The sequence below is a fragment of the Thamnophis sirtalis genome, unplaced genomic scaffold (assembly GCF_051295495.1).
Source record: "Thamnophis sirtalis isolate CommonGarterSnake01/CBP01778 unplaced genomic scaffold, rThaSir2_p1.2 scaffold_5, whole genome shotgun sequence".
In the NCBI taxonomy this organism is placed as follows: Eukaryota; Metazoa; Chordata; class Lepidosauria; order Squamata; family Natricidae; genus Thamnophis; species Thamnophis sirtalis.
In genome coordinates this window covers 72,424,284-72,450,045 of record NW_028261385.1, presented here as the reverse complement: position 1 = coordinate 72,450,045, position 25,762 = coordinate 72,424,284, and the positions used below count along the sequence as shown (strand labels likewise).

The window sequence follows — 25,762 nt, the reverse complement described above, 5'->3', positions numbered from 1 at the left end:
AGTTATAAGATAAAATAAATAGAATAAAGAAAAATAATGAATGACGAGAAAAGAAAATAGTAAAGTGAAATACAAGTAAAATAAAGATTATAAAGAAGCACCCTTCAATCTCCTTGACAGCAATTATAAATACATTTATACATTATTATCTCTCTCTTCTCAGGTTGCATCAAAATTTCATTATTTTCCTAAGTTACCCTTTCCAAACTTTCAATCCATAAATCATATATTTGTCTGAAAGTCTTTTTCACCTAGTTGGTCTGGGGCTTCTCACAGAGAAAAACTTCAGAATTTCAATATTGAAATACTTCAGTATTCAGTACAAATAGAAGGAATGGAAATTTCTGTTTTGTTTGTTATCCACAGACTTTCTAAGTGTTCAGAACATTGTTTCTTCAACCTCTTCAACTATTACCTTTTGGTAGATTGGATTTTTCTGAGGACATATTTGACCCCCTATTTTCACGCTTTACACACAATACTAGTTATTTCTTTTTCTCCCTAGAATTTGTAGATATAAAAAAGGCAATTTTCTTTGTGTAATTTGACATGACAAACTAATTTAAGTTTATACTCTGCAGTTAATCTCACTTTATCTCCTGCTGTGAATCTGCATAGGTCAGCAGAACAAACCTTTCTGAAAATACTTCAGCGCTATCTAGCATGTGGGAGAGGGAATTTCCAATGTGAACCCTAGACTATGGAATGTAGTCCCCAGGGTGTATGTTTGACTCCCTGCATGTCTCACAATTTAGGAAATGAGTGAAAATCCATCTCTTTCATCCAGATTTGAAATGTGAATTGAGTAGCATTTTGATTTTTTTTTATTCCGATTTTAAGCTTCTCTTAATTTTAATTGTATTATTTTATTTTTATGTTTTTTTAATTTGTAGTGTTAATTGCTGTAAACAGTTTTGTATGTTTAAAATCAGAAACAGTCAATCAGTGCCTTAAAGTTTCCTTTACTTTCAGGGAAAAGTGTGAAACATACAGTATGTCTCCATTGGAAACTAAAGAAATATAATAGGGATCTAATGTGCAGTCATGCAAAGTTGAGATTTTCCTCCACTTAACTGATAGATCACCCAGTATCTCCAGAAGAGATACTTTGTTGCTATTACTATTGTTTCTAAATATTTAATTGGCTAAGAGTTCTAATAACTTGTTTTCCCTTAAGCTGATTTGCATTTCACTTTTGTCTTATAACATAACTTTTTCTAATATAAATGCTTCTTTTGGTATTATTAATTTTATTTACTTCATTCATTCATTTATTTAAAGATTTACATGGCTGCCCATCTTAAACAACTCTCGGCGGTTCAATTTCTTTTATCAATATAATATTAACTTGGTGCTTTAGAAGTGCTTTATCATGCCAAGATCATGTCTTATTCTAATTTTTTATGCCAATGTATTTTCTGAATGGTTTATGTTTTAATTTGAAATAACCCCATCTGTTGGCTATAAATAAGTGAAAAAAATTACCCATTGATAACACCACTGGAATAACCCAAATGCTCAGCAAAGGATTCCTGCAAAATGATAACAGTGAGTTATTTAGCTTTTCCATATTAAACATTCCCTAAAATCCATCAGAAGAAATGCTTTACAATGTATAGGACCATGTACAAAACATCTCTTCCAATAATAGAAACATTCACATCCCGTGCGAGGCTTCCACTTTCATACCCAACAAAAAACATGAACAGTAAATCAAAGGGAAGTACATAAACACACAGAGAATCAACTTATAAAGCAGCAGCAGCTGCTGCAAAAAAACAACAACAACCCCAGCTTCTGAATTGAACTGAGTACTTGTACTTATTGCTCACATTGGGAAATACCATTTGAATTCTTTGCTTAGCTCTAGAAACGAACCACTTAAATGCATAAATTCAGCTTTCTATTTCTAATGTTATTTAAAAGAATGGATTTCAGAAGTTATATTTTCCTTAAAAGTGTAAAGGCATACTTAAGTTACATAAATTAGCTGGCAAGCTATATGCAATCATTAAAGTAATGAGTTAAATAAATAACGGGCAACTAATTGATTAAATGCCAAAGGTGCTTTTTCAAGAGGCAACTGGATTTTCTTTGCTTTCCCTTGAAGACCTTTCATTTCTCATCCAAGAAGCTTTTTCAGTTCTGTAATTAATTAAATGATTGCAACTAACCATTTCCTTGGTAATCTATGAACAATTTTACAACATATGAATTAAGTGTATGATTCAAAGAAAATTAATGACTTATAACTGGACATGCATTTGCTTGACTATGCATTTATTTCCAATTATTTATTTATAACTTCTATTTCCATGGCTGCCAACTACTCTAATGATTGTGCTAATACAATTTTAAGATACAATTGCTAGGTTGTCTTGCATTGCTGCAAGTGAATGTGTGGGGACATGCAGATTGTTCACTTCTGCTCTTTGTTGGTTAGATGTCAAGTTGTGTTTGATAACTGAACCTTGATTTCTAGTTCCTTACTCCCAAATGAATCAAGGTTCAAAACTGGAATAAATCAAAACATATTGAATTACACATCCTAGCTTTCAGGGAAGCAAGAAGGAAACCAGAAGTTCCATTTACAATTTCTTGTTCATTATATACCTCTGTGCAAAGCAGGAACAAATTCAACCAGCAACTCACCAGCAGTAAGTTAGGATAAGCCAGCAATTCTTGCTCAGTGGAATTTGCAAACACAATGGAGGTATTTTCATAGTCGTGTGATTAAAAAAAGGTGTAAAATATTTCATGTCAGTCAGGATGACAAAACTCTCTTGACTATATGAAAAAGTCAATCGTTTGATGATAGGCAGGTAATTTAATTACTCATTATCAAAAACAAACTTTCTGATGTCAAGTAATCCAGAAATTCCAACATTTAGTTGATCTATGTTGAAACTGTTTTCAAAAGATCTCACTGAAAGAATAGAAAAATGAAGGGAGAATAACAACTTTGTAGAATAAAATGATAAGATTAATTTACCTCAATATGTTGGAACATATATGGGTGATTGCATATTTTTCTCAGCTGCATGATGGTATTCATGAGTGTTTTGGCTCCACCTTTTCCCTGAGGGAGTGACACAAAGGTAGTTATGAATTAATAAAATCTGAAACAGCATTGTTCACTTAATATATGACATATTTACCATATTACTATATTCACAGTATAATATATGCTTATTCTAATATATTATCTAGAGCCTTTTGAAAGGGATGCTTTGTAACAAACTTTTAGTAATGGAACACTCAACATAACTCTGTGACATTCCCAAATAGGTGAATTTTACAGATGCTGTATTTGTGACAGCAGCAGTCAGCTGCTTTTAATGAATCTTTTAAAGCAGCTGTGTCTTCTTCCAAAATCCCATGGCTGTTTTGGAATATATTCTAAAACATATTTTTCAGACAATTACTTAAGCTTGATATTTTTTAATCCAAATTCTAAAGTACCTTCATGACTATTCTATTCACAGTGCTGGTTGCCCTCAGTTTAAAGTATTACAGATTCCCTCCATTTCTGTTTTAATCCACCATCTGTTTGCAACAATTTAGGTCTCATATATAATGAATTCTACTTTTTATTTTAGTAATGTTTTTTTTTTTGCTAGTTATACTCAAGAAGGCTCAAATCATTTGTTATTTGTTAGAATTACTGTTTTTGTATAGGGGAGTTTTGAATGTGACATGCCAAGAGACTTCTCACCTTCTTGTCTTTCTCTGAGCCATCAGTAAGAAGGATTCCCTTTGCTTGCATGTGACGATACAGAATCTTCTGCAAGGCCGACATATCACACTTTATCACGTATTCAACCTTGTAAAAAAAGACAATAAATATTAAATAATGCAACTTTATAATAAATTTTAAAATGTATTCAAGCAGGCATGTAAAACTCGCATTGTCACGGTATTGTCAAGTGACATATCATGACTTTTTCCCCTTTGCCAAACCAGGGGTGGGTGTGGCCAATGTGTGACGCATCTGGCCCGTGAGTTTGACAGCCCTGTATTAAAATTATATTTATATAAGGATTTATAAAACAACCTATTCACTTATAAATAAGAATACTAGCAAAACTGGATCATGCTGGTTCTCAACAACTGTGGGGACGGCGGGGGGGGAATAATACAGAAAAGGTTAATTCTCTTGCTACGTCACAAACATATCTCCTGATCTATCCTATCTGTTTTACTCTTATTTATTCGAAAAGTTAATTATTTATATTTTATTAAAAATGTATATTATTTTCTATACAGTCAATGGAATAGTGATGCTGATGTTTGGAAGATTGAGATTATTATAGTCAATAGTACTATGTTATGGATCACAGCTAAAAGGGCAACAGGGAAGTTTGATAGAAAATGTGTAATAATACACTAAAGACATACATATGCACACACACAAAAACAAATTATGACATGGTAAACTGAACTAGCAAAGAACTCAAAAATAATCCTCCTTTAATGACAGGAATTGGGACCACGAATTCCATCACCAATGGCACAAGAATAAAATAATTGCCATGTGATCCTTAGGAGTGACATCACATTGATTTTGCTGCAACTTTTGAGGACCGGCTTTAAGTTTCCTCATTCAGCAGCCTCATAAATTCAAATGGTGACTGAACAAGTTATTGTTGTTAAGCAAGGAACCATCTATATTGTTTTTAAATGGATGTATATAGCTCTAAATTATTTCCTATTTTACATTACTGATATTACTGATAGTTAGATAAAGCAAGATTTACAACCAAGCTCAACCTTCTGAAATTTCAGGCAGAGTGGAATAAGTTGTGACAGAGGTATTTTGCATCATATGGAATCTGGATTTATTACTACAGATAATTCAACAGAGCTTCCCCTTAACAAACCTTTTCTGGTAACTGAGATTCAACCTCTTTCTTCAACCTTCTTAACAAGAAAGGTCTTAGCACTTTATGGAGACGCCGAATAATCAGAATAGTTTCCTCCTCATTTAAATCCACCTAAATGAAAAGATTAAGAAGAGGAAAGAGGAAAAAAAGCACTTTAAAAACAGTACTTATATATTTCATTCTTTGCAATAGTACTACAAAATCAACTATAACCATTGCAACCAATTCTATGTGGGACAAACATCACGTCAATTAAAAACCAGGATCCACAAATACCGGCTGGCAGTCAAATGCCACGATCCCAAATCCTTAATCTCTATCCATACCAACACCAAACAACACCAGTTCGATTGGAGCAACACAAAAATCATCAATCACACCACCACCATCATGCTCATGAGTTCATCAAAGCACTCCACAAGCAATTCCATCAACAGACACATTGACCTACAACCAGCCTATGAACTCCTCAGAATCCAAATCAATTGCACAGTCAACCAGAGACAGCATCAACCGTCAAACAACCCATGCAAGCCCCCCCCCCCCTGCCAAACAGCACTTGATCTCCCAATGATCCTCACATGATGTAGCTTCCCCATCACAAGACTCTCACTGGTGACACACAGCTGACCAATCACAAAACCCATTACAAGATCCTCACTTGACTCACCCACACCGAAGCCCTTATAAACAGAAGAACACTGACATCCCCTAAACTCTGCTAAAGATATTACCTAGCCTGGTAATGCAACATTCGGAAGCCAACCCACAAGTTCAGAGAATAAACCTTCACCCCATCCTCATATTTCATTATTTTTCAATGCAACAAACTCTTTAAGCCTTCTTATATATTAATACAATTTAAAAGATTACAAGTGCATTAATTTAAAAAGTTCAATGTATCAATATATACCAGTTGCTATAAAATAGACTGTCCATTTAATATAACGTGTTACTATAGCATTTTTAAATAAATTGCCCAGTACCCTTTCTCCAGTCATGGCAAAAGGAGCATTGAACCATTGTTCAAAAGTGCTGCAACTCTTGAAAATTGTTGGGAGGAGAAAATTAAGGAGAGCCCAAAGTTCAGGTAATTTGTTCTGTAATGGCGTTCCAGTCAAGAGAATCCTTCTTGGTGCCACATAATGAGTATTTAGCACCTGAGTCAGCTTACAGTGATGGTTCTTCATTCGATGACCTTCATCTACAATCATGTATTTCCACCGAATCTATGAAAATACAGAAATAATTGGTAAATTATTGAGGTTCTAACCTATGAAATCATTACGATTAAATACAACTGAAGCCTTCAAAACTCACACTTCATTTCAAAGTATGCAATAATTAGTACATATTTTGCACAATATTAACAAACAGCCACTAAAATTGGAGTACATCAAGTGTACCACATAATATACGTCATAACGCCCACCTTCAAAGGGCATATTGGATTAATATAATCCTATATAATAGAACAATGTAAACTAAATTGTGTGATTTTATTTTATTTTATTCATGTATTCATAAATTTCTAGGCTGTCCAACTCGGACTATGAGAGGCTTCACAAAGTTAAAAGAAGAAAAGCTCCATTAAAAATGAGCAACATCCATAAAATAAAAAATCAAGGGAACAAGAATCTTAGTTACAGCTCATAGGAGCCTATCCAACCATCCTAAACCAGGTTAACCCTTAAGAATTAAATCCTTTAACTAAAGCCTAAGAGAGAAAAAAACAGTTTTTTAAAGAATGCTTGGATACAAATTTGCAAGGGGATGCTATTCCACAGGGATATGTGCAGTAGTATAAACTCATAATGAAAGAAAGTAAAAAATTCTGGCTTCGGAACCCTTAATTAAACATTTTTATATAAGCACAAAATGCAGTTCATGACTTAAAGAAAATTCCAGAAGGTGAATTGATACAATTTAATGCATTCAACTATATACCATATTTTTCGGAGTATAAGACACATCTCCCCCCCCCCCAAAAAAGAGGGTGAAAATTTAGGTACGTGTACACATGTAGCCCCGCCCACCCACCGGCCCCCACCCTTTGGCCTCTGCCTCCCAGCAATTTACCTCTTTGCAGCAAACAGAGGGGCAATCCCTGCAGCCTGTAACAGCTGATGATCGGGAGGCCAAATTGGAAGTGAAACTTGCTGTTTGCTCCACAAGGTAAATTGCTGGGAGGTAGAGGCAAGTTTTTTCCCACTGTGCTAATCAGGCTGTTTGCTGCAAGGAGGTAAGTCAATTACTATAAATGCCTATAGGATGTTCAAATTATTAGATATTTTTAAAGACTGCTTTATTATTATTCTAGACAACTTAACAAAATGAAGAAGCTTTTAAAATAAATGCTTGATCTGAAGCTGTTGTATTTTCTTTTAAACAGCAGAGAATAATGTATACTTCCAGAAAGCCACATCAATTTTAACAGCATCTGTACAAGTATAGTCTGAAATGTAACACCACAAACAGCATATATCTACTGTGTTGTTTGCTGTTTGTTGCAAGGAGGAAAATTGCTGGGAGGCAGAGGCAGATTTGTTTTCCTCCCCAAAAGCTAGGTGCGTCTTATACTTCGGAGCGTCTTATACTCTGAAAAATATGGTAATAAGTATCAACCCAGTAAACTTTAGTTCCCTGTATAGCCTCATAGAACAGCGGGCTGCAACTTGGCCCATTTATTCTTACTATCACTTCGCAAGGGGAGAGGAACAATGTAAGGAAGTAAGAAACAGAGTCAATGAATGGTTGAAACCATACCCCTTAATATTTTACTGAGAAATCTTGAAAATCATTATCAGAAGATTTAAGTGTCCATTAACATACATATTTAATTCAGGACAACCTTTTTAGCCCTCCCTTCACCTGCACTACCATCTTCCACAGTAAATTCGACCGACTGAACAGGCAGGAAAAACTTTTTTAAAACTGATTTGAGGGGATTGGGAGCCTCTCAATTTTCTCCCCATTGCAAATGTATGAAGAGAAGGAAGTGCAAAAAGAGGATTACGGGTAGCCCTCGACTTACGACCACAATTGAGCCCAAAATTTCTGTTGCTAAGTGAGATAGTTATTAAGTGAATTTTGCTCCATTTTATGACTTTTCTTGCCAGCCTTGTTAAATGAATCACTGCAGTCATTAGGTGAGTAACATGGTTATTAAATGAAGCTGCCTTCCCCATTGACTTTGCTTGTCAGAAGGTCGCAAAAGACAATCATATGATCCTATTATAACTGTCGTAAATATGAACCACTTCCCAAGCATTCAAATTCTGATCATGTGACTATGAGGATGTGGCAATCGTCGTAAGTGTGAAAAATGGTCATGTCACTTTTTTCTGTGATGTCATACCTTTTCACTAAATGAACTTTTGTACGTTGAAAAATATCTGTATTCGTGGGGTACACTGATAGCCTATTTTCAAAGTGCCAATACTGGGTCTCAGAAAGGGGAAAAAAATAGCTTGAAATTTTTGGAAGCTTACTTAAAGCGAATGTCTCTCGTTAAAAAATGTACATGTTCGGAAATGCAGCAAAGAGAATTGAAGAGAGATGTGACCAATTACAGTGGATTCCATTATTTAATTACCTTTACTTTAACAAAATAATTTTGGGAAGTACTGAAGTAATTTCCAAAGAAGGACTCCCATGTTTTAGTGTCTATTCAAAAGATTTTTTGTGCATAAATGAAATGAACGGTATAAATTTCAATCTGGTCTCTGTTATCTTTCCACATCTGGAAAACATTAACAAAGCCCGATTCTCTTTTCCCTCCTTTCCCTCTATTCATCTCTGCTCAGAAACAAAGAACTGGAGAAGAGCTGCAGATAAAAATGGAATAGCAGGGTTCCCAGGTAAATGGGATTCAGTAGAGGGATGAGGAGGTGGCTATTCTGCTTGACAAAGAGCAACGGTGTGGAATTTATGGGATCCACAGGTAGCAAAATCTTTTCCCTCACCAGCAATCCTGAAAGGACTCAGCAGGAACAGAGACAGTGAATGGGATGGGAGAAGGCAAAAGCAATTCAGAAAAACACAGAACTTTTAAAGACAATAGCGATTATGGATATTGTACCTGGACCCTTCAGGGTTGGTATAATTCTTACTAACTGAGAGTGGAGGAAGCCAAGAAAAGAAAAAGAAAAAAGCTAGCCATCCGGAAAACCCCCAAATATAATAGTACCTTAGCAAGAATGTGTTTGTCCTTTATGATGTATTCATATGTAGTCAAAAGAACGTTAAATTTCCCACTACGTAGCTGAGGTACAAGCGATCGGCGCATAGCAGGTGTACCCTGAAAAAAAGGAAAAGAAAAAAACACATCAAGGTGTTATTCACTAAAAAAGGATAGTTGTGAGGTGGATTTTAAAGAAGGGCAGCAGAGAATTCCTAATATATTATTAATATTTCCAGTCCATTCAAGAGGAAGCCAAAGACAAAAAGAAACGTGGATTGAATCTTTACAAATGTATTCAATAGGTCTGCTACAAGGAGGAAAAACTGTCTTTCGTTGACAGAACCCTTCAATGAATCTTTTCATCAGCAAATGATACCCCGTTGATAAACAGCAACTGGGAAAGCATTGCTCAGATAGCAGTCTTATGCTGCAGTCAATCTCATGCCTGTCTTTCCAGCCTGTTTTATAACACCAACTGCTGTGGACTAATTCAAGATAGGTAGATTGCCATGCTACAATCTGGTATCTACATTATTTATATTTTTAAAAGAATATACTAATGTGTTGTAATTATGATCATGATTACTTGGAAAAGAGCATATTGGAATCAGTTTTCGCAATTTCCTTATACATTTCAATTCCTGAAAGTACTTGTGAGATATTACAAATCAGGGGACAGAGTTCTATAAAACGGCCATACTTTACAAGTGAATAAAATTGCTCAGTGAATCTGAAGTTACATCTTTACATTCATATATAAAATATCCAAACCTTGTAAGAAATTTTCACCACGGAAGGGGCCCATTTGTCAAATTCGTATGTCCAGTTGGATAAAGTCCTATATAAAAGATGAAGATTGCACGGTATATTAAAACTGCATCAAACATAAAATTCTGCAACCTGATTTTTAATCTCCAAGATGCAAGATGTTTAACAAAATGAAACCTGTTGCACCTCCTCACTGTAACAGTAGATTGCTCTCTCATATCAAAAGCGCTGCCTGGGGTTTCAGATCAGAATTTGACCATGTTTTTAAAAAATTATTACATGTGTACATAAACCTGTCTAGTCTGTATCCAACAAACTGATTTTAGTGGAATTTTTGAATTTCAACTTCACTTTTAAGGACCTGTTCACAAAACCGAAAGAAACAATGACATAACATATATTAGTATTGTATTTTTACGCTGAGATCCTTGCTTCCCAGTTCTCTTTAAAAGGCAGAAACCCCAACTCACACTTCAAGAAAATGTGCATTGATCCTATATAGCAGTGATGGCAAGCCTTTTTTGGCTGCCATGCCAAAAGCAGGGGGAGCATGGGGGTGTGTGTCGTGCGCCTGTGTTCCGCACCCATGCTATGTGCCCCCCATGTGCGCATGCTGCGACCAGTGACCCCCTCCCCACTTATGCGGCAGTTTTTTCCAGAGGCTTTCTAGGAGCCTGGGGAGGGTGAAAACAACACCCCTTCCCCACGCAGGCCTCAGGAGCTTCCCTCCGGAGGGCGAAAACTGCCCCTACAAGTGACTTCCAGGTTCCTTGTAGGTCTGTTTTTCACCCTCCGGAGCCTTCAGCGAAAAACGGAGGGCGAAAAACGGTCCTAGGAGCAAACACATGTGCGCTGGCCAGCTGACAGGGCATGTCTTCGCATACCCTGACAAATGTCTCCGTGTGCCACCTGTGGCACGCATGCCATAGGTTTGCCATCATGGCTATATAGTCAACATATGAGTAAATCAAAGTGAATGAACTGGTGTCTTAATACATATACTAACACCCCCAGAAGTATTCCTATGTGCCTGGAATAGATCAGCACATATTTAATGCAAAGCTCAAAAGTATTTTGACAAATGAAGAAATTTGAAAATGTATTAGGTTAAAAAAAAAAAAAACAGAGTCAGGCCTTGGGAAGAAATTTTTATTTTACCTTTCTTGATATTCTTATTTCTTTATTTCAAAGACAGCTAATCTGCAATTCTACTGCTTTCTCTCCACCAATGGATACACGAAATGTATCCCTAACTGTTCAATAATATAATTGCTGCAGCCTCAATAAACCATAATATGGTTCATTGACAAGTTATTTACTCTGATGCAGAATCTGAGCTGATACGTTTGATTTGGGAGACAGGGAAGGCTATAAAACAAAACCTGCAGACATACTGCAGCACGTGTATAAACAGATATCTGACTTTAAAGTGGCATAGCTGATTTCAATTAAAATCACCAGCCTTAACAAGAATCTTTTCAAAGTTAACTGCAGGAGAAGATAACCAAGCAAAACAGGGTTTCTGTCAAAACCTATTTCATACTAACACTGGATTAACCACAAAGATGGATTAGTTAAGGAAGAAAAACAATAATCACCACAATTACCAAATGAGCAGCATTGCAATTCCACAATTCTCATTCAGCCTAAGTTAACTGGGAATTTGTAGAGCTGGAGTTCCAGCACATCCAAAAATTGTGGCTGGTGGAAGCCGAAAAATTTAAGTAACTCTCCAGAAGAATATGAGGATCCTCAAAGAAGGACATTTTGGAATCTAAAAGGGCATCCTATGCAGCCAATCTCAGGTAAGAAATATATTTTCCATCTTGTGAATCACAATAGGGGCTAGCTAGGGTGACTAAAAGATGCAGTAAATTTCAACTGCTCTAAGCCATCTGTCCCAAAGGTGCTTTTTCAGGAGGCAACTGGACTTCCTTGTTTTTATTTTGAAGACGTTTTGCTTCTCATCCAATAAGCTTCTTCAGCTCTTACAGGATAGTGGGGAATTGGAAGGATTTATATTCCTTGCGGACAGCTGGTCATTTGCGTCCTTTTATACCTCTAAGCCATCTGGTTTCCAATCTCATAGAATCCATATGTAAGGAAGGAAAGACAATCAAAGATTAAATCGGTAACATGCAGGCGGCATACACCTGGTGTGTGCTTTATCTGGTCATTAAAGGTAAAGAAAAAAAGTACATGTTGTTAATGAACCAATCACAGGAAAATATCATTAGGAAGAATCTGCCTACTTACGAGAGGGGAACAATGATGAGATAGGGTCCATTAAGCCTTTTGTGATCCATCAGGTAAGTGATGAGCGCTATTGTCTGTATGGTCTTTCCTAGCCCCATTTCGTCAGCTAAAATTCCATTCAAATTGTTATTATACAAGGAAACCATCCATTCCAAGCCCTGGACCTGAAATACAATAAAATCCCCTCAGTTATCCATAACAGTTATATTTTCTTATTTTAACATCTCCGCTTTGAAGTTGAGTGCCTTGGTGCTGACCTTAAGTAGCTTAATGATAAAGAAAGCATCAAAAATCTCCCATACAAGAATAACTGCTGCTATATATTTCAAGTAGTAGTAGTGATATTCTTTTGCTCTGAAAACCAATCTCTGTTTTAGGCAGTGTTAAATATTAATGCTGCTCATATTGTGACATAGTTCAAGTTTTTAGCAATCAGTATAGGCTTCAAATTTATATTTTCACAGTGCTATAGATCTATTTGATAGCATTTAGAGCAATAAAGTACATTTCCTAATCACCAACTTGCACATTACAATGAAACTGTCCTGAGTATTGTTTGAAAATAAATTATGAATGATAAATTAATTCAATATTGCTGTGTTGCAATAAAACACAGTTAATTTAACATTTAACTGGTAGAAGTAGTCAGCAAAACACTGCAGCTAAATGAACTGGATTTAAAAAAATAACAATGTCCAATGCAAAGTCAGACTTCAGAAAATAGGTTCTATCATACTTCCCTTCCCTAGTTTGATTTTCCATTCATGTTTCCCAGAAGAGCTAAGCCATTTTCAAACCAAGAGCTAGACTTGGTATTTTGAATAATGTGCTAGAAGCTGCTCTCCAAAAGGGGACAAATAATAATAATAATGATAATGATAATGATATACCAGGTCATTTGGTAGGACTCGAATGGTAGATAAAAATACCACTTCCAGTCTGAACACCAGATAATGAGACATTTAAAAAAACCCAATATTAAAAAAAATTATTATCTATTTGATTCATTTAAATTTAATGAAAATTAACTGAAATGCTGTACGTGTAATCATACCTCATGCATTTCATATTTTTTCTCACCCATCTGACTAAAAAATACCATTTTTGGAAGAGCGCCATCAAGGAGTTCTAAGGCTGCCTGGGAGCCTGTGAATTTAGGTGGTGCACTTTTAACATATCCTATCTGTCTATTTTATTGTTTAGATTCAATTCCGATTTTGACTTTACATCACAATCTGAAGGTTTGTGATAAACGTTCTATCTCTGAAAACACAGCAAAATGTAGTTGGAACAATTTAGCAAGTGGGACAGATTATATTCATCAAAGTGAATATGAAGAGAATGCCATCATGCAATTATGTAGTATGTTGCCAGATCAATCACTGAAAATCCCAGACAAGAGTTTTATATTCAGTCTTGATAATAGCAGTCTAATGGAGCATTTCCTTGGCTTGGTAAATATCTGAATTCTGTTATTTTTGATATTACAGTTATGATAGATAGAGCAACTGTAGCGCCCAATCTGCAGTAATGCTACTCACTGGCTTTATTAACTGCTGCTTCAACAATAGGTGAAAACTATTTTTTTAAATGTAATTAGCTAAACAAAAGATTAGCACTGGTATCAATGTAAAATATTTGTTTACAAGAACAGCCTTAGGAAACTGGAGGAAAAGCTGGACAATTGAATAAAGATTTCCCAGCCCACAGAAGGAGAGGAGGCGTCAAAGGCATTTCAGAAGGGACCCTCCCTAGTTTTCCAGAGAGTAAAAGAAAAGGACGGGAGAAATATTTTCAGATTTGCAAGATTCTATTAATTCAATCTTACAATAGAATATGCAATCATGGCTATGTTTCTTGTATAGCAATAGCACTTAGACTTATATAGTGCTTTACAGCTCTCTCTAAGTGGTTTATAGAGTCAGCATATTGCCCTCAACAATTTAGGTCCTCATTTTACCCAACTCGGAAGGATGGAAGGCTGTACCTGCACCAAATCAAAGACTATGGATATCCAAGAAAGAGGAACTGGGATAAGCTTGAACTTGGTCCATAACATACTTGGCATGATACCTGGGCTGAAATATATATGATATATATATTGATACACACAATGATTTTTCGCATGCTACTAGTCCGGAAGTATGAATTCATACAACCATCGCTGTAAGAAGAATGGGCACTGAAGCTCTTATCAGCTTTCCAAGGAACTGTCAAATGCTATATGTTTTCAACCCTGTTCTAGTTTTTAAACCTTGATAAATAAAGGAAGTCTTACTAGCAATCAAAGTTGAAACTTATGTGGACAATTCAGTGGAAAAAGGGCCAGAATCTGGTATGCTTCAAAATATGGACCAGACAATGGACAAAGGAAGGTACGCTTTTTATTGTATGTCCTAAAATAATCAAAGGTAGAATTCAAGAATCATCCCATATCTAAACAGAATGATTTTGAAAATCTGAAATAGTCCAGCTTTTTAAAGGAGACTAATTATAGTACATTTTAAGGATCTCTGGCATGAAGCTCCTGTAGGAGCAATTTCCAGCTAGTATGCTTGCCTGGTAATGTTTCAGGGTGCCGTTGATAAGAAGTGAGGACTGCTTATCCACTCTCTCAGCAATTGCGTGAGCCACTGTATAGTAAGACTGAGATCCCCTTTCACTGTACTGCATGCTGTACTCGTCATCCACATCTTGTTTTGCTGTCCTATAAAGCAAGGAATGATTTGTTTTTAATTTCACATTGATGACTTGTTTGCCATTTTATTTCTTAAAACATGCAGAAATCCGATCTAGAAAGGGGAGGGTGCCACATGCTTTGCTGTCTCTGCTCTCCCAAATTACTCACTCAATGATTTGTTTAGCGTCTTTTTCTGAAACATCTTCAGTGTTGGGATCCAGATGTATCTTTTCATCTATTTCTTGTCTACTTGATTCATCTTCATCTTCCTGCACAGGGAAAAAACCCCCAACAACCCATGAAGTCAATCCCACATGAAACACTTATCAGCAAGAACTCCAAAGGCCAGCTACAATTTTCCATTATGTTTTGCTTCCCTCCTCAATTTCCTCTCCCTTGTAAAACAAAAAACTGCCCCACTGAGATTTATAGAGAAGTACCTTTTGTTAGTTAAAAAAAAGAGTTTAGCCTGATTATAGGAACTTGGTTTTATAATGAATAAATAAATTTGCAACATATAATTCCTGATGCTTTTAAAATAACCAGTGGAGGTGATTTTGTGGGATTGTTTTTTTTCAAACAAAAATTATTCTGGCTTTATTATTTTTATTAATAACGTAAAGTGGCAAACATATCTAATACTCTTTCCTCCTCCTATTGGAAAAACAATTTGCCTGTTAAATAGATTGGGCTGTGAGAGAGATTGACAGGCCCAAAGTCATCCAGCCAGTTTTTCATGCTAAAGGCAAGGAATAGAACTCAGAACCAGTCCAAGTCACTGGGCATGACACCAGCAGAATATATTACATGTTTTCCATGTGTAGTATTTCTCACACAGTTTTTCCACTATAGATAACCTCAGGTAACTTAAACATTTTCTACTTTTAACCATAATTGGAAGAATTCAGAGCTTAGTCCCTAAAATAAATTATTCTGCTGGGTCAAAACCTCTATAATGGAAAGGAAGGATTAGCAACTATAAGACTGGGACCTTGAGATCCCAAAGCAAAAGCAAAAAAAATGGTACAGTAAATAAATCTTACAGATTTAATAAAAACTCCAAACACTTTCCATTGTGTTGCTCTAGAGCAGAGGTTCCCAAACTTGGCAACTGGCTGGAGAATTCTGGGAGTTGAAGTCCACAAGTCTTAAAGTTGCAAGTTTGGGAACCTCTGCTCTATAGCAATGCATATCTACTTTCCTAACTATTACTGGCAGTAGTTTTAATGGCAGTTTTAAAAATTACTGAACACATCCTTGGCTGCTAACATCACAAAACGAAAACAAAAAAGTCTCCCCAATCCCCCCCCCCCACTACCTTTCCTCTTCTAAACCATTTAATGAGAAACTGACTAAAATATAATAATTTTCAGACAAGCTACTGTATATGAAGGAAAAAATATTCAAGAAGACTTATTACCAATTATATTAAAAATTAACAATCTACATCAATTTTGACGAACTGCAATATCCTTAAAACTAAAACCCCATTACTTACTGTGATTAACAACCATCAGTAATCAAAAAGAAATCTGGCATCCTTCAGTTGCTTAAAGATTTATAACTAGCTATTTTTCCAGTTAGTTAATTAGGTTATGGTACTGTAATTTACGACCCAATTGAAACATTTTATTTAGACAAGAAAAGTCACACAAATTAGTATTATTATGGGTTATTATTGTTATGGTAGAAACAAACTGGGAGACTGCATAATACACGGTGGATTTTATTTTAATTAGGTTCTTTGTTTCTTTATTTATTGGGATTTCTATTTCTGCTCTAAATTATACAACCTTGTGGCAAATTAAAACAGCAAATTAAAATAATATATAACAGTAAATAATAAAATAAATAAACCTGATCATTCATCAAACCAAAGAAACAATATGATGCCTAAATAAACTGACTATGGACACCATCAACTTGGATAACTTCTAACTACTAAATTCCCTATGGAACAGCTGCTTTCCAGAAGAATTGTGTTTGTTTGTGATAGTGACAAAATATCTATAGCTTGTGTTTAGGATGAGGGTGGAGGTTTGTTGTCTGAGCTTGTGGATTGGTTTCTGAATGTTTCGTTACTAGGCTAGGTAACATTGTCGGTGGTAAAAGTAACCCCACACACCATTGTGGTAGTCTATTCGGGTATTTATCTTGCAGTATTAAAGAGTTGTACTTCAATAGTTAAGATTTGTTTTTTGCATGCTTATTTTTACTCTGTTATCAAAAAAAATATTCTTCTAGATAAAGAGCTACATCAAGAAAGAGTGTTCACTTACATCTTCTTCATATTCTGAGCCACTTTCATCTTCACTGTCTGACCTGGGAGCAACTTCATAGCTGGCCAGGGAGAAGCAGGTGAAACAGTATGAGTAAGGGAACTCCTCCAAAATAGCAACCCTTTAAAAATATTTCTAAGAAAAAAGTATTTCAGAGAAGTACAAAAATAATATTAAAGATATCAAAGCAATCAATTATGGGAGAAATCATTCATAGACTTCCAGAGGAAACAAATTGGCTCACAGTGCTAGAATTATTGCTCCACAACAACTAGTCACAATGGGCATAGTTGATTACATCCATCGTGTTCTGTTCAAAAATGTGCTCAGAGTTGACTTTCTCAGAAAAATGCACCCCTCCATAAGTAAATATTTAAGAAAGATCCATAGAAGCTTGTGCATTGAGAAATAAATAGATTTTAATAAACATATAATAGTATAGCTGCATATTAAAAGCATGTTGCAGATAACAAAAGTTGCAACTTTTTGAGCAAACAGTGGCCAAACACAATACATAAAAAACCCCAACAATGCTAATATGGATGGGGTTTAGAACCATTTACATGTGTGTAAATTAAAAAAAAAAATCGGCAAATACTTAAGCTGCATGACTGTAATGCAAAAGTATTTGGGTTGCGCGTTAGTAGGTAAACCAATTACTTACCCTGGGTTCATTTCTAACCAAGCATCCAATTGACTTGCTTTTGGAGCTTCTGGTCCAAGAAGGACTTTGCCTGTTTCTGTATGAGTTACCTTGACCGGGAGATCACTCATCTGACTGCTCTCATCTATGAGCTAAATATTAAGGAGAAGCATACATTTGAATTTGTATAGACAATAGGATTCTGTGAGACAAAGAGTGAAAATAGGTTCAAAGTTCTTAATATCCCACCATTTATTTATTTAGACCCATGCTGAGAACCCAAAATTAGGAAGGATTTAAGAGGACAAAAATGTGCCTACTCAAAAAAGACTTGGGACTTACTCCCTTTCAAACCAAACCCTGCATAATGTATGTTGTCATGTGATGCAATCTGACTGGAGATACCCCGTGTGCAACCCTCAATCTTCATAAAGTTTGTAGCTTGATGAGGGAGAAAGTATGCCAGGTCAGAGAGTAACATGGATAGATTTTTAAAAAAATTAACAGTTTATATTTTGGTGGAAATACTGTTATAACTTTAAATGTCTTCGATACTCAATAATAAAGGAGATAGGTTTCATAGGGTAAGTTTAAAGGTTAGGACACTAAGAACTGCTTTGTTGCCTCATTGTGGAAGGGAATGCTCCTGGAAGAGGTGAGCAAAGAGCATCAGGACTGGATGCTAGGAGTTATACTCCCAATAGTATGAACTCATCCCAGCTGTTCAGATAAAGGAAGCAGACATCTATATCAAGAACTATAGCAGGCATCAAGAAATCAAAGACCGCTTGGAAGAAGACAATGGTGTTAATAAACGGCAGATTATGGGCCCCTTAGACTGGATATTGCTAAAGGCCTTTTAGAGTACTACAGACAGTCCCTGACTTATGACTGATTGTTTAGCAACAGTTCAAAGTTATAACAAGCCTCCTAAAAGGGATGTAAAATCTGGTTTCCAAATTCTGACATCAGACCCTCTCCTGCATTCATGTGACTGCATTTTGGGCGCTTAGCAAGTGGCCCTCATTTGCAGTGCCCATGATGTACAGTTTCTGGCAAAACACAGGCCCACAATGAACACTGGGTTCATTTAACTCCCACTGCAAAATAAAGAAAAAGAGGCCCAGTTATGTGGTGATTTGCTTTACAAGCATCATGGGTTTTGATCGTAATTGTTAGGACTATCTGTAATAATGTTTAGGATGTGGCTAAATTAAAGCTTTAGTTGCTGCTGTTACCATGAAAGAAAAGAAAACCTGAAGCTGCAAATGGAATTATAGTTTGACTTTGGAATGTAGAAAGCATGAAGATGGTAAAGTTCAAGCCGGTGAAAAGTGAACAAACTACAAACTGACATCTTGGACATTTGCAAATTGACATGGATAGGAACTGACACTTTAAATCAGGAGATCATACTGTTTACTACTCAGGGCAAAAAAATAATAGCCAAGAAGGATATAGCAAAAATAGTGTTTGGATAGGCTACAACCAAATAACATCAGTAAGTTTTCACAGTCAATCATTTAACATTACAGTTATTCAGGTTTAGGTCTGAACCACAGATGCAGGTAAAGAAAAATTGTGGGTGTTTTATGGTCAAGTTCAATCTGAAATTGACAGAATATGCAAGCAAGATCTGGAAACAGTCTGCAGTTTGGAGATTGTAATGCCAAAGTTAAAATGGTAAGGAGGAAAACATAGTTGGCCTGTTCAGCCTAGGAAACAGAAATGAAGAAGTAAAGTAAATTATGCATTTTTGCCAATTTAATGATGCCTTTATTATTAATAAATTCTTCAGACAACAAAACAACAGTTATGTACATGGTTATCGCCAGAAGAAGCACAAAGAAATCAAGGTACAAGGAAATAAAAGAGCTCAGTTGTAACAGCAAAGACATAATCAAAAGCTGTGGAACAGATCATGTGAACTGCTTGTATGCAAGTTCCAAATCAAAGTAAAGCCGAAGAACAAAGCCAGCCAGTTTCCAAGACATGAGCTTGACCACAGATGCATCATTTTCAAGAACAACATTGGGAACTGCAACGAAGGCCAGAACTACATTTATAGCCAAGGAATGAAATCTAAGATGTCAAGAATGAATGTGAAAAGAGACTGCCAAATACCAAGAAACAGAAGAAATCAAACTGGATATCAGAACAGATGGTGAACACTGCCAGGAAGAGAAGAGAAGCCAAGAAAGACAAAGATCTCAGGAAGGAACTTAACAAAGAATTTCAGAGAACTGTTAAAAGAGGCAAAGGAGCTGTACTACAATTTTGGTAGAGAAATATAGTGTGGAGATAGACCAAAACCAAGGGAAGTCCTTTGAAAAATGTCTGAAGGAGCTTCCAACCTTAAATTGGACACCAACGGATAGATAGTGACCAATCCAACGAGGAACAAACAGATGGAAGCAGTACACTGAAACTGAGTGTAACCAGATGTCAATATCTAAAGATACTTTGGAAGATATTCTAAATTTATAAGAACTTCTAATGAAGATAAAATTAGCACTACAGCAATCACCAAACTGGAAATCTACAAGAACTGATGGAATATCTACAGAAATACTGCAAGCAACAGAAGAATCAATAATGGTTGCAACCAAACTATGCCAGCAAATCTGGACAACAGATTGACATTGCCAACAAATTAGAAGAAGTACCAGTAGCAAAGAAAGGAGATTTACGTGATTGCATAAAATTCTCTATTTCACATGTTAGCAAAGTACTTGTTAGGATCATCTAATGCAATCTTGCTCAGAAAAGGGAATGCCAGATGCTCAAGCTGGTTTTAGAAAAGGCAGAGGACCAAGAATCACTATTGCTGATGCACCCTGGATAATTGAGAAAGCCAAAGAATGCACATAAGAAATCGACATGTAGTTCATCAACTCTAGAAAGGCCTTGAATGAATCGATCCGAATTGTGGAATGTCTTGAAGAAACTGCGATTCCTAGAATATATCATTGTCTTCATATGAAACATATACAAAGAATAGGGACATATCAACCAAACAGAAGAGTGACTCCAGGTTGGCAAGTGGATGAGAAAGTACTCAGCTCCTCCTTCCCTCCCTGTCTCCTTTTATTCTTTATTCAATCTATATGCTGAATATATAATGAGGGAAGCAGTATGGATGAAGATGAAGATGATTTTAAGATTGGATAACATCAATAACCTGCCCTATGTTGGCGATGCTATTTGGATAACTGAAAATACAAATGATCTACAAAATCAAGGAGTGCAGAAAAAAGAACACGAGACTACATGTTGTCTTCCTTAAAATAAGGAAGACTACGCTAATGTTAATTGTAGAATAATCAACCTGAGAAGTGACAAGACATTGAACTAGTGGACCCCTTTTGCCTTTTAAGATCAACTATTAACATTAACAATAATTTAAAAAGGCATATGCTAGGATTTGGTACGGCTTTCCCTGTGCACATTCTATGGAAGTGGCAGTTGGAAAGCAAGACACTTTTAAATTTTGGTGTTGGACAGGACTCTTGAGAATATCAGGAAAACAAACAAATGGATTGTAGAACAAATCAATCCAAAATTCTCCCTTGGGAGAATGTTGTTTTAGAAATATTTTTTTCAGAATATGACAGGTTCAATCTGTCAATAGTTTGGAAACATTATGCAAAGGATAAGCTTCTTTAAGAATGCTAGGGACATTAATAATGTTAATAACACTAGGACAAGTGGAAGGAAAAAGAAGATGATCAGCAGCATGGTGGATGGACCGAATTACAACAGCAATATGAATGAAACATTAAGAGATATAAAAGGCCAGGTTGTGAATAGATCATTTTGAAGAAAGTTTACCTATGCAATTGCTAAGAGTCTATCTTAACTTGATGGCAGTTCATCAATTCAACGCTATAAAGCTTACCTACTGACCTTTAAGTTAGTCTCACTGTTTTCAGTGAGACTTTCTTTCCAAGGCAACATGCAACGATATGTATTGTGGAATAAGCCTCTTTGACTGCAGTAGGATTACTTTCAGATATAACTGTACACCAGATTATCTCAATGGCTTATAAAAACATCTCAGTCATTTTAAGTAATCTTGGGGCAAAGTTTCAAATAATAATGTGTGTCATATTTCTAGCATAAGACATCAGCATAGAAACATTATGGTTATTATAGTGCATTCTAGCATGCTCATTAGTGAGATAGCTCATTAAGTAGAAGTGTACTCATTAAAAACTTCAATTAGATGTGTTGGACAAAGTGTCTTGCATTAAACCAATTTACTAGACATCTTATTGCATATGACAAAAGAAAGCATACGGTAAATCTACTAATGTAAATGTGGCTGATTAAACAGACTGTAATAATCCAATTTACTGATGGAGGGAAAAGCTAAAACTGTGTTTTTTCAAGTTGCAAAAGCAAAATATTTTGTCGCCGATTCCAAAATATAATTTTAAATGATGCCAACTGTATGGATGTTAATATGAAATATACTATTCTCTAGCCTATACAACTGTAACCTCCAAATTATATATTAAGAAATCATGATCATTAGGATTTTCTTTAAAGTTTTCTTTATTTATGTTGCATTTACATAACTGGTAACCTCACGCTTCAATCTATCATTTACAATCAATAGGAGGCAACATCTATGCAATTAAGCTAATGTTAATTTACATCCCTCTTTTTCTATGTTCTAACCTTGTATATACAACCTCCTTTGAATATGATGAGGGGTAAAAATAATATCAAAAACACATACAATTTTAAAATAAACACAGCATATATTTACAAGCCTAGACTTAGTAAGTAAAACTGAATATACAAGATCCTTCTGCTGATGAGAAATTAAAGGCAAATTAGTTCTCCCAGTTCTCACTTCCCCTTGCAAATCCAATATAGAGCATGTTAGATGAGAAAGGGATTCCAGGGTCAAGAGAGAACTATATGGATTAAAGTTCCTTTGTTGAAGAACTTTTAAAATTTAGGATCTTATTTTCTATAATTGGTTTTACTACCATTGAAAAAAGATGTTACATAGAGGCTTCATTATCTGTACCATAATTTATAAATAGGACTATTGCTTTCTAAAACTATCTATAATTCATACTGAGGAAAATAGTTCTTTGTGTTAACCTTGTTGCCCCACTGCTCCCAAATTTATTAAAATACGAAACGTGACATTTTGTTTAGCATTATAGTAACAGAGGTGAATACATTTGAAATACTTCCTCAGAAGAAAATAGAATTCTTACTTCACCATCAGGACCAAGTCCAGATCCTATTCCTTCCGTGTTGTCTTCTACCTTCTGAAATAAAAACACATGGATAGTTAATATTTCAGCAGAAATGCTCTTTAAAAATATTTAAATTGTGATTTTCTTAGGTGATGGTGGAAAACAAACACTGAAGTTACACTGATTTCATATTAAGTATAAACAAAACAATACATTTTCCATCTGCATACTATCTCTAGACTAGTCCCCTTATTTAAAGCAAGGAATGAAATGCTATAATTACATCCTGCCTTAGAAACTGGAACTTGTTCATAATTTAATTATGTTCAGAAATGAATCCAGTTCGTCTTTTATTTCATCATTTATATCCCACTTCTAATTCAACAGACCCCCACACAATATATAGGGAGTCCACGACTTATAACCACAACTGAGCTCATAATTTATGTTGCTAAGTGAGAAATTTGTTAAGTGAGTTTTCTCCCATTTTACAATTTTTCTTGCCACATTTGTTGAGTGGATCACTGCAGTTGTTAAACTAGTAACACAGTGGTTAAGTGAATCCCTACTGACTTTGCTTGTCATATGGTGGCACAAGGTGATCACATAACCCTGGGGCACTGCAACCATCATGAATATGAAGCAGTTGCCAAGCATCCAAAGGCAAATCATGTGACCATGGGCTGCCACAAGAGTTGTACATATGAAAAATGGTCATAAGTAACTTTGTTCAGAAACAAACTGTTGTAAGTCGAGGACTGCCTGTACGTTTTAAAACCAATATATTTAGGAGTAGTTAAAAAAAAAAAACTCTTTTAAGTTCCAAATGGATGGACTGTTGCCTTTCCAAACAACAAGACAGCAAGGACCCTGGCAACATCTCAGGGATAGGTAATTCCGGAAAGTCAGGGCCAATACGAAAAAGGCCTGCTTTCAAGCTACTGTCTGAAAGGAAACTGCACTTGCAAGCCAATCACGCACAATAAGCCAACCTCCATTTGAAGAGTATGGTTCCACATTATGACACAAGGACCCAAGCCATAGAGCTTTAGAAGTAATACATTCACTCTGAATTATGGGTGAAGATAAAATGGTAACCAGTGCAGCAGCCATCTAGATGTCCCATTCCTAAGGTGGATCTCCCCCACCTTCAGAGTACCACACTCTGTACTAATGGAAGCTTCTGAGATGTCTCCGAGTGGGGAGGGCACTGCAGTACTGCAAATTTTATCAGCCTGAGCATTTAGCTCTGAAAGCTTTCCCCAGCAATTCCTGCTGCCATCCGCGCCTTGGGCTGCGTTTTCCTTCTACTCAATTTCATTTCTAGATGTGCCCATCTTGGGAATGAAGAAGCCAGGATGGGAGGAAGAATGCTACTAATGCTCTCAATCTCTACTCATTGACCAGCGGATGTTAACTCCTAATAAATGTGCAGAAAAAAGAATTATAAGTATTAGGAAACTTTTCTGCTGAGTTGGAAAAAGATTATTGTTTGATTTTAAAGATGGATTTGGGGTTGAGAGGTGGGCACATGTTAATGCATACTCTGCAAATAAGTTGCTTTTAGCAGTGGATGGAGGAAAAATAATTTCTACAGAATGAAAAACAATTGATTTTAAAAAGAGGTAGGGCCAATGGTTTAAATTTGTAAGCAATCCTCAAATAATCATCTTAACACCACCAAATTAATTTTTAGCTGCCTCTACCCCTTCTGGGGAAATGCAGTGCCGCCTATCACAACTGTGGCTCTTAAGAGTCTTTGTAAAAGGATGCCAATTGCTGGTACTATTTTGGTGAATGTGAGTAGAAGCTCCATTTTATTCATACCTCCTAAAGGTATGGAGTTTTGAAACAAGAAGAAAGTGTGTTTCCATCCCACTGTTTCTTCCCAGTGAGCTCTTCCTGCATTCAGGTAAATCCCTGAACAAGCATTTTGCTGCTTCTTGCAAAATTCTAACCAGAGATCCTGCTCAGGAGCACCCTCTGGTATGGAGAGAAGTCTATGATTTGCTAGACCTCACTGAAGTAGACCCCATCAAGAAGTTGGTAGGGGCAACAAAGGCTGCAATATTGGTTAGCTGGGTAGTGACAAAAAGGAAGGAGAGCTATGGGCATCTGTGCTGCATCAAAGATCTTAGAGAACTGTAAACACTTGAAAGGTGGCAGGTGTGTTTCTCTCTAGCCTAACTGCTAAAACCCTATTCCGGCTTTTATTTACCTTGTTTTCTTCTTTTCCTGGTAGTGGTACAAAATATAGAAAACTATTTACACAAAACCTGGCAGAAAGCCAATGCCTACCAAATCCTGGTGGCAGGCAGGTGCAGAAAGCAGATAGCTCTTGCATTGCCGGAAAGCTTATTTTAACAGCAAGCAGCCTCTGCAACTAAGAGGAGGCCTTCTATATATGAAAAAGGGCCTGTAATGTCACACCTCCTCCTCTTAATTAGCTCTGTTAAAAAGAGCTGCTCAGAACTGAGAGTTTAAACAGGACTTCACATGCAGGGTACTGATGTTAAGCACAAAGCAGCCACGTATTATCCTGCATATGAATAATGCCCAAGCATATAAAATTGCCATGGAAGACCATTAAGCTTTTAATGCAGAAATAGCAAAGAAAAAGTGAAAACAAACTAGATGAGAAAATATTTGTAACAGAAAGGCTAGATAACACATTTACAATTCTTTAAAAGTTTATCAGACCAGAACATTGTAATTTTACAAAAAGAAACACCTTGCTTTGAATTTCTTATAATTCTTAGACACTCACTTAACTTGGTTAGGACCTGAATTATTAAATTCTACCAGTGCTAGATTGTGAATCTAACTGCCAATTACCCACACATAATAAGGT

General features: G+C 36.0%; 1 protein-coding gene across 3 annotated transcripts in view; it reads right to left on the bottom strand.

The window, feature by feature from the left end:
* Nucleotides 1–25,762, bottom strand: part of SMARCA2 (SWI/SNF related BAF chromatin remodeling complex subunit ATPase 2) — a 113,292-nt gene that overhangs the window by 37,337 nt on the left and 50,193 nt on the right. For all 3 annotated transcript variants that reach the window (XM_087716022.1, XM_087716021.1, XM_087716020.1), the window contains exons 11-23: nt 22,930–22,983; nt 17,714–17,844; nt 17,050–17,110; nt 14,939–15,039; nt 14,650–14,797; nt 12,091–12,254; nt 9,838–9,904; nt 9,073–9,183; nt 5,870–6,112; nt 4,881–4,994; nt 3,716–3,823; nt 2,993–3,079; nt 1,486–1,532 (exon numbers count right to left, since the gene is read on the bottom strand). In XM_087716022.1, coding sequence (XP_087572148.1) covers nt 1,486–1,532; nt 2,993–3,079; nt 3,716–3,823; nt 4,881–4,994; nt 5,870–6,112; nt 9,073–9,183; nt 9,838–9,904; nt 12,091–12,254; nt 14,650–14,797; nt 14,939–15,039; nt 17,050–17,110; nt 17,714–17,844; nt 22,930–22,983 — 1,436 coding nt within the window. The remainder of the gene's footprint in view (nt 1–1,485; nt 1,533–2,992; nt 3,080–3,715; nt 3,824–4,880; nt 4,995–5,869; nt 6,113–9,072; nt 9,184–9,837; nt 9,905–12,090; nt 12,255–14,649; nt 14,798–14,938; nt 15,040–17,049; nt 17,111–17,713; nt 17,845–22,929; nt 22,984–25,762) is intronic.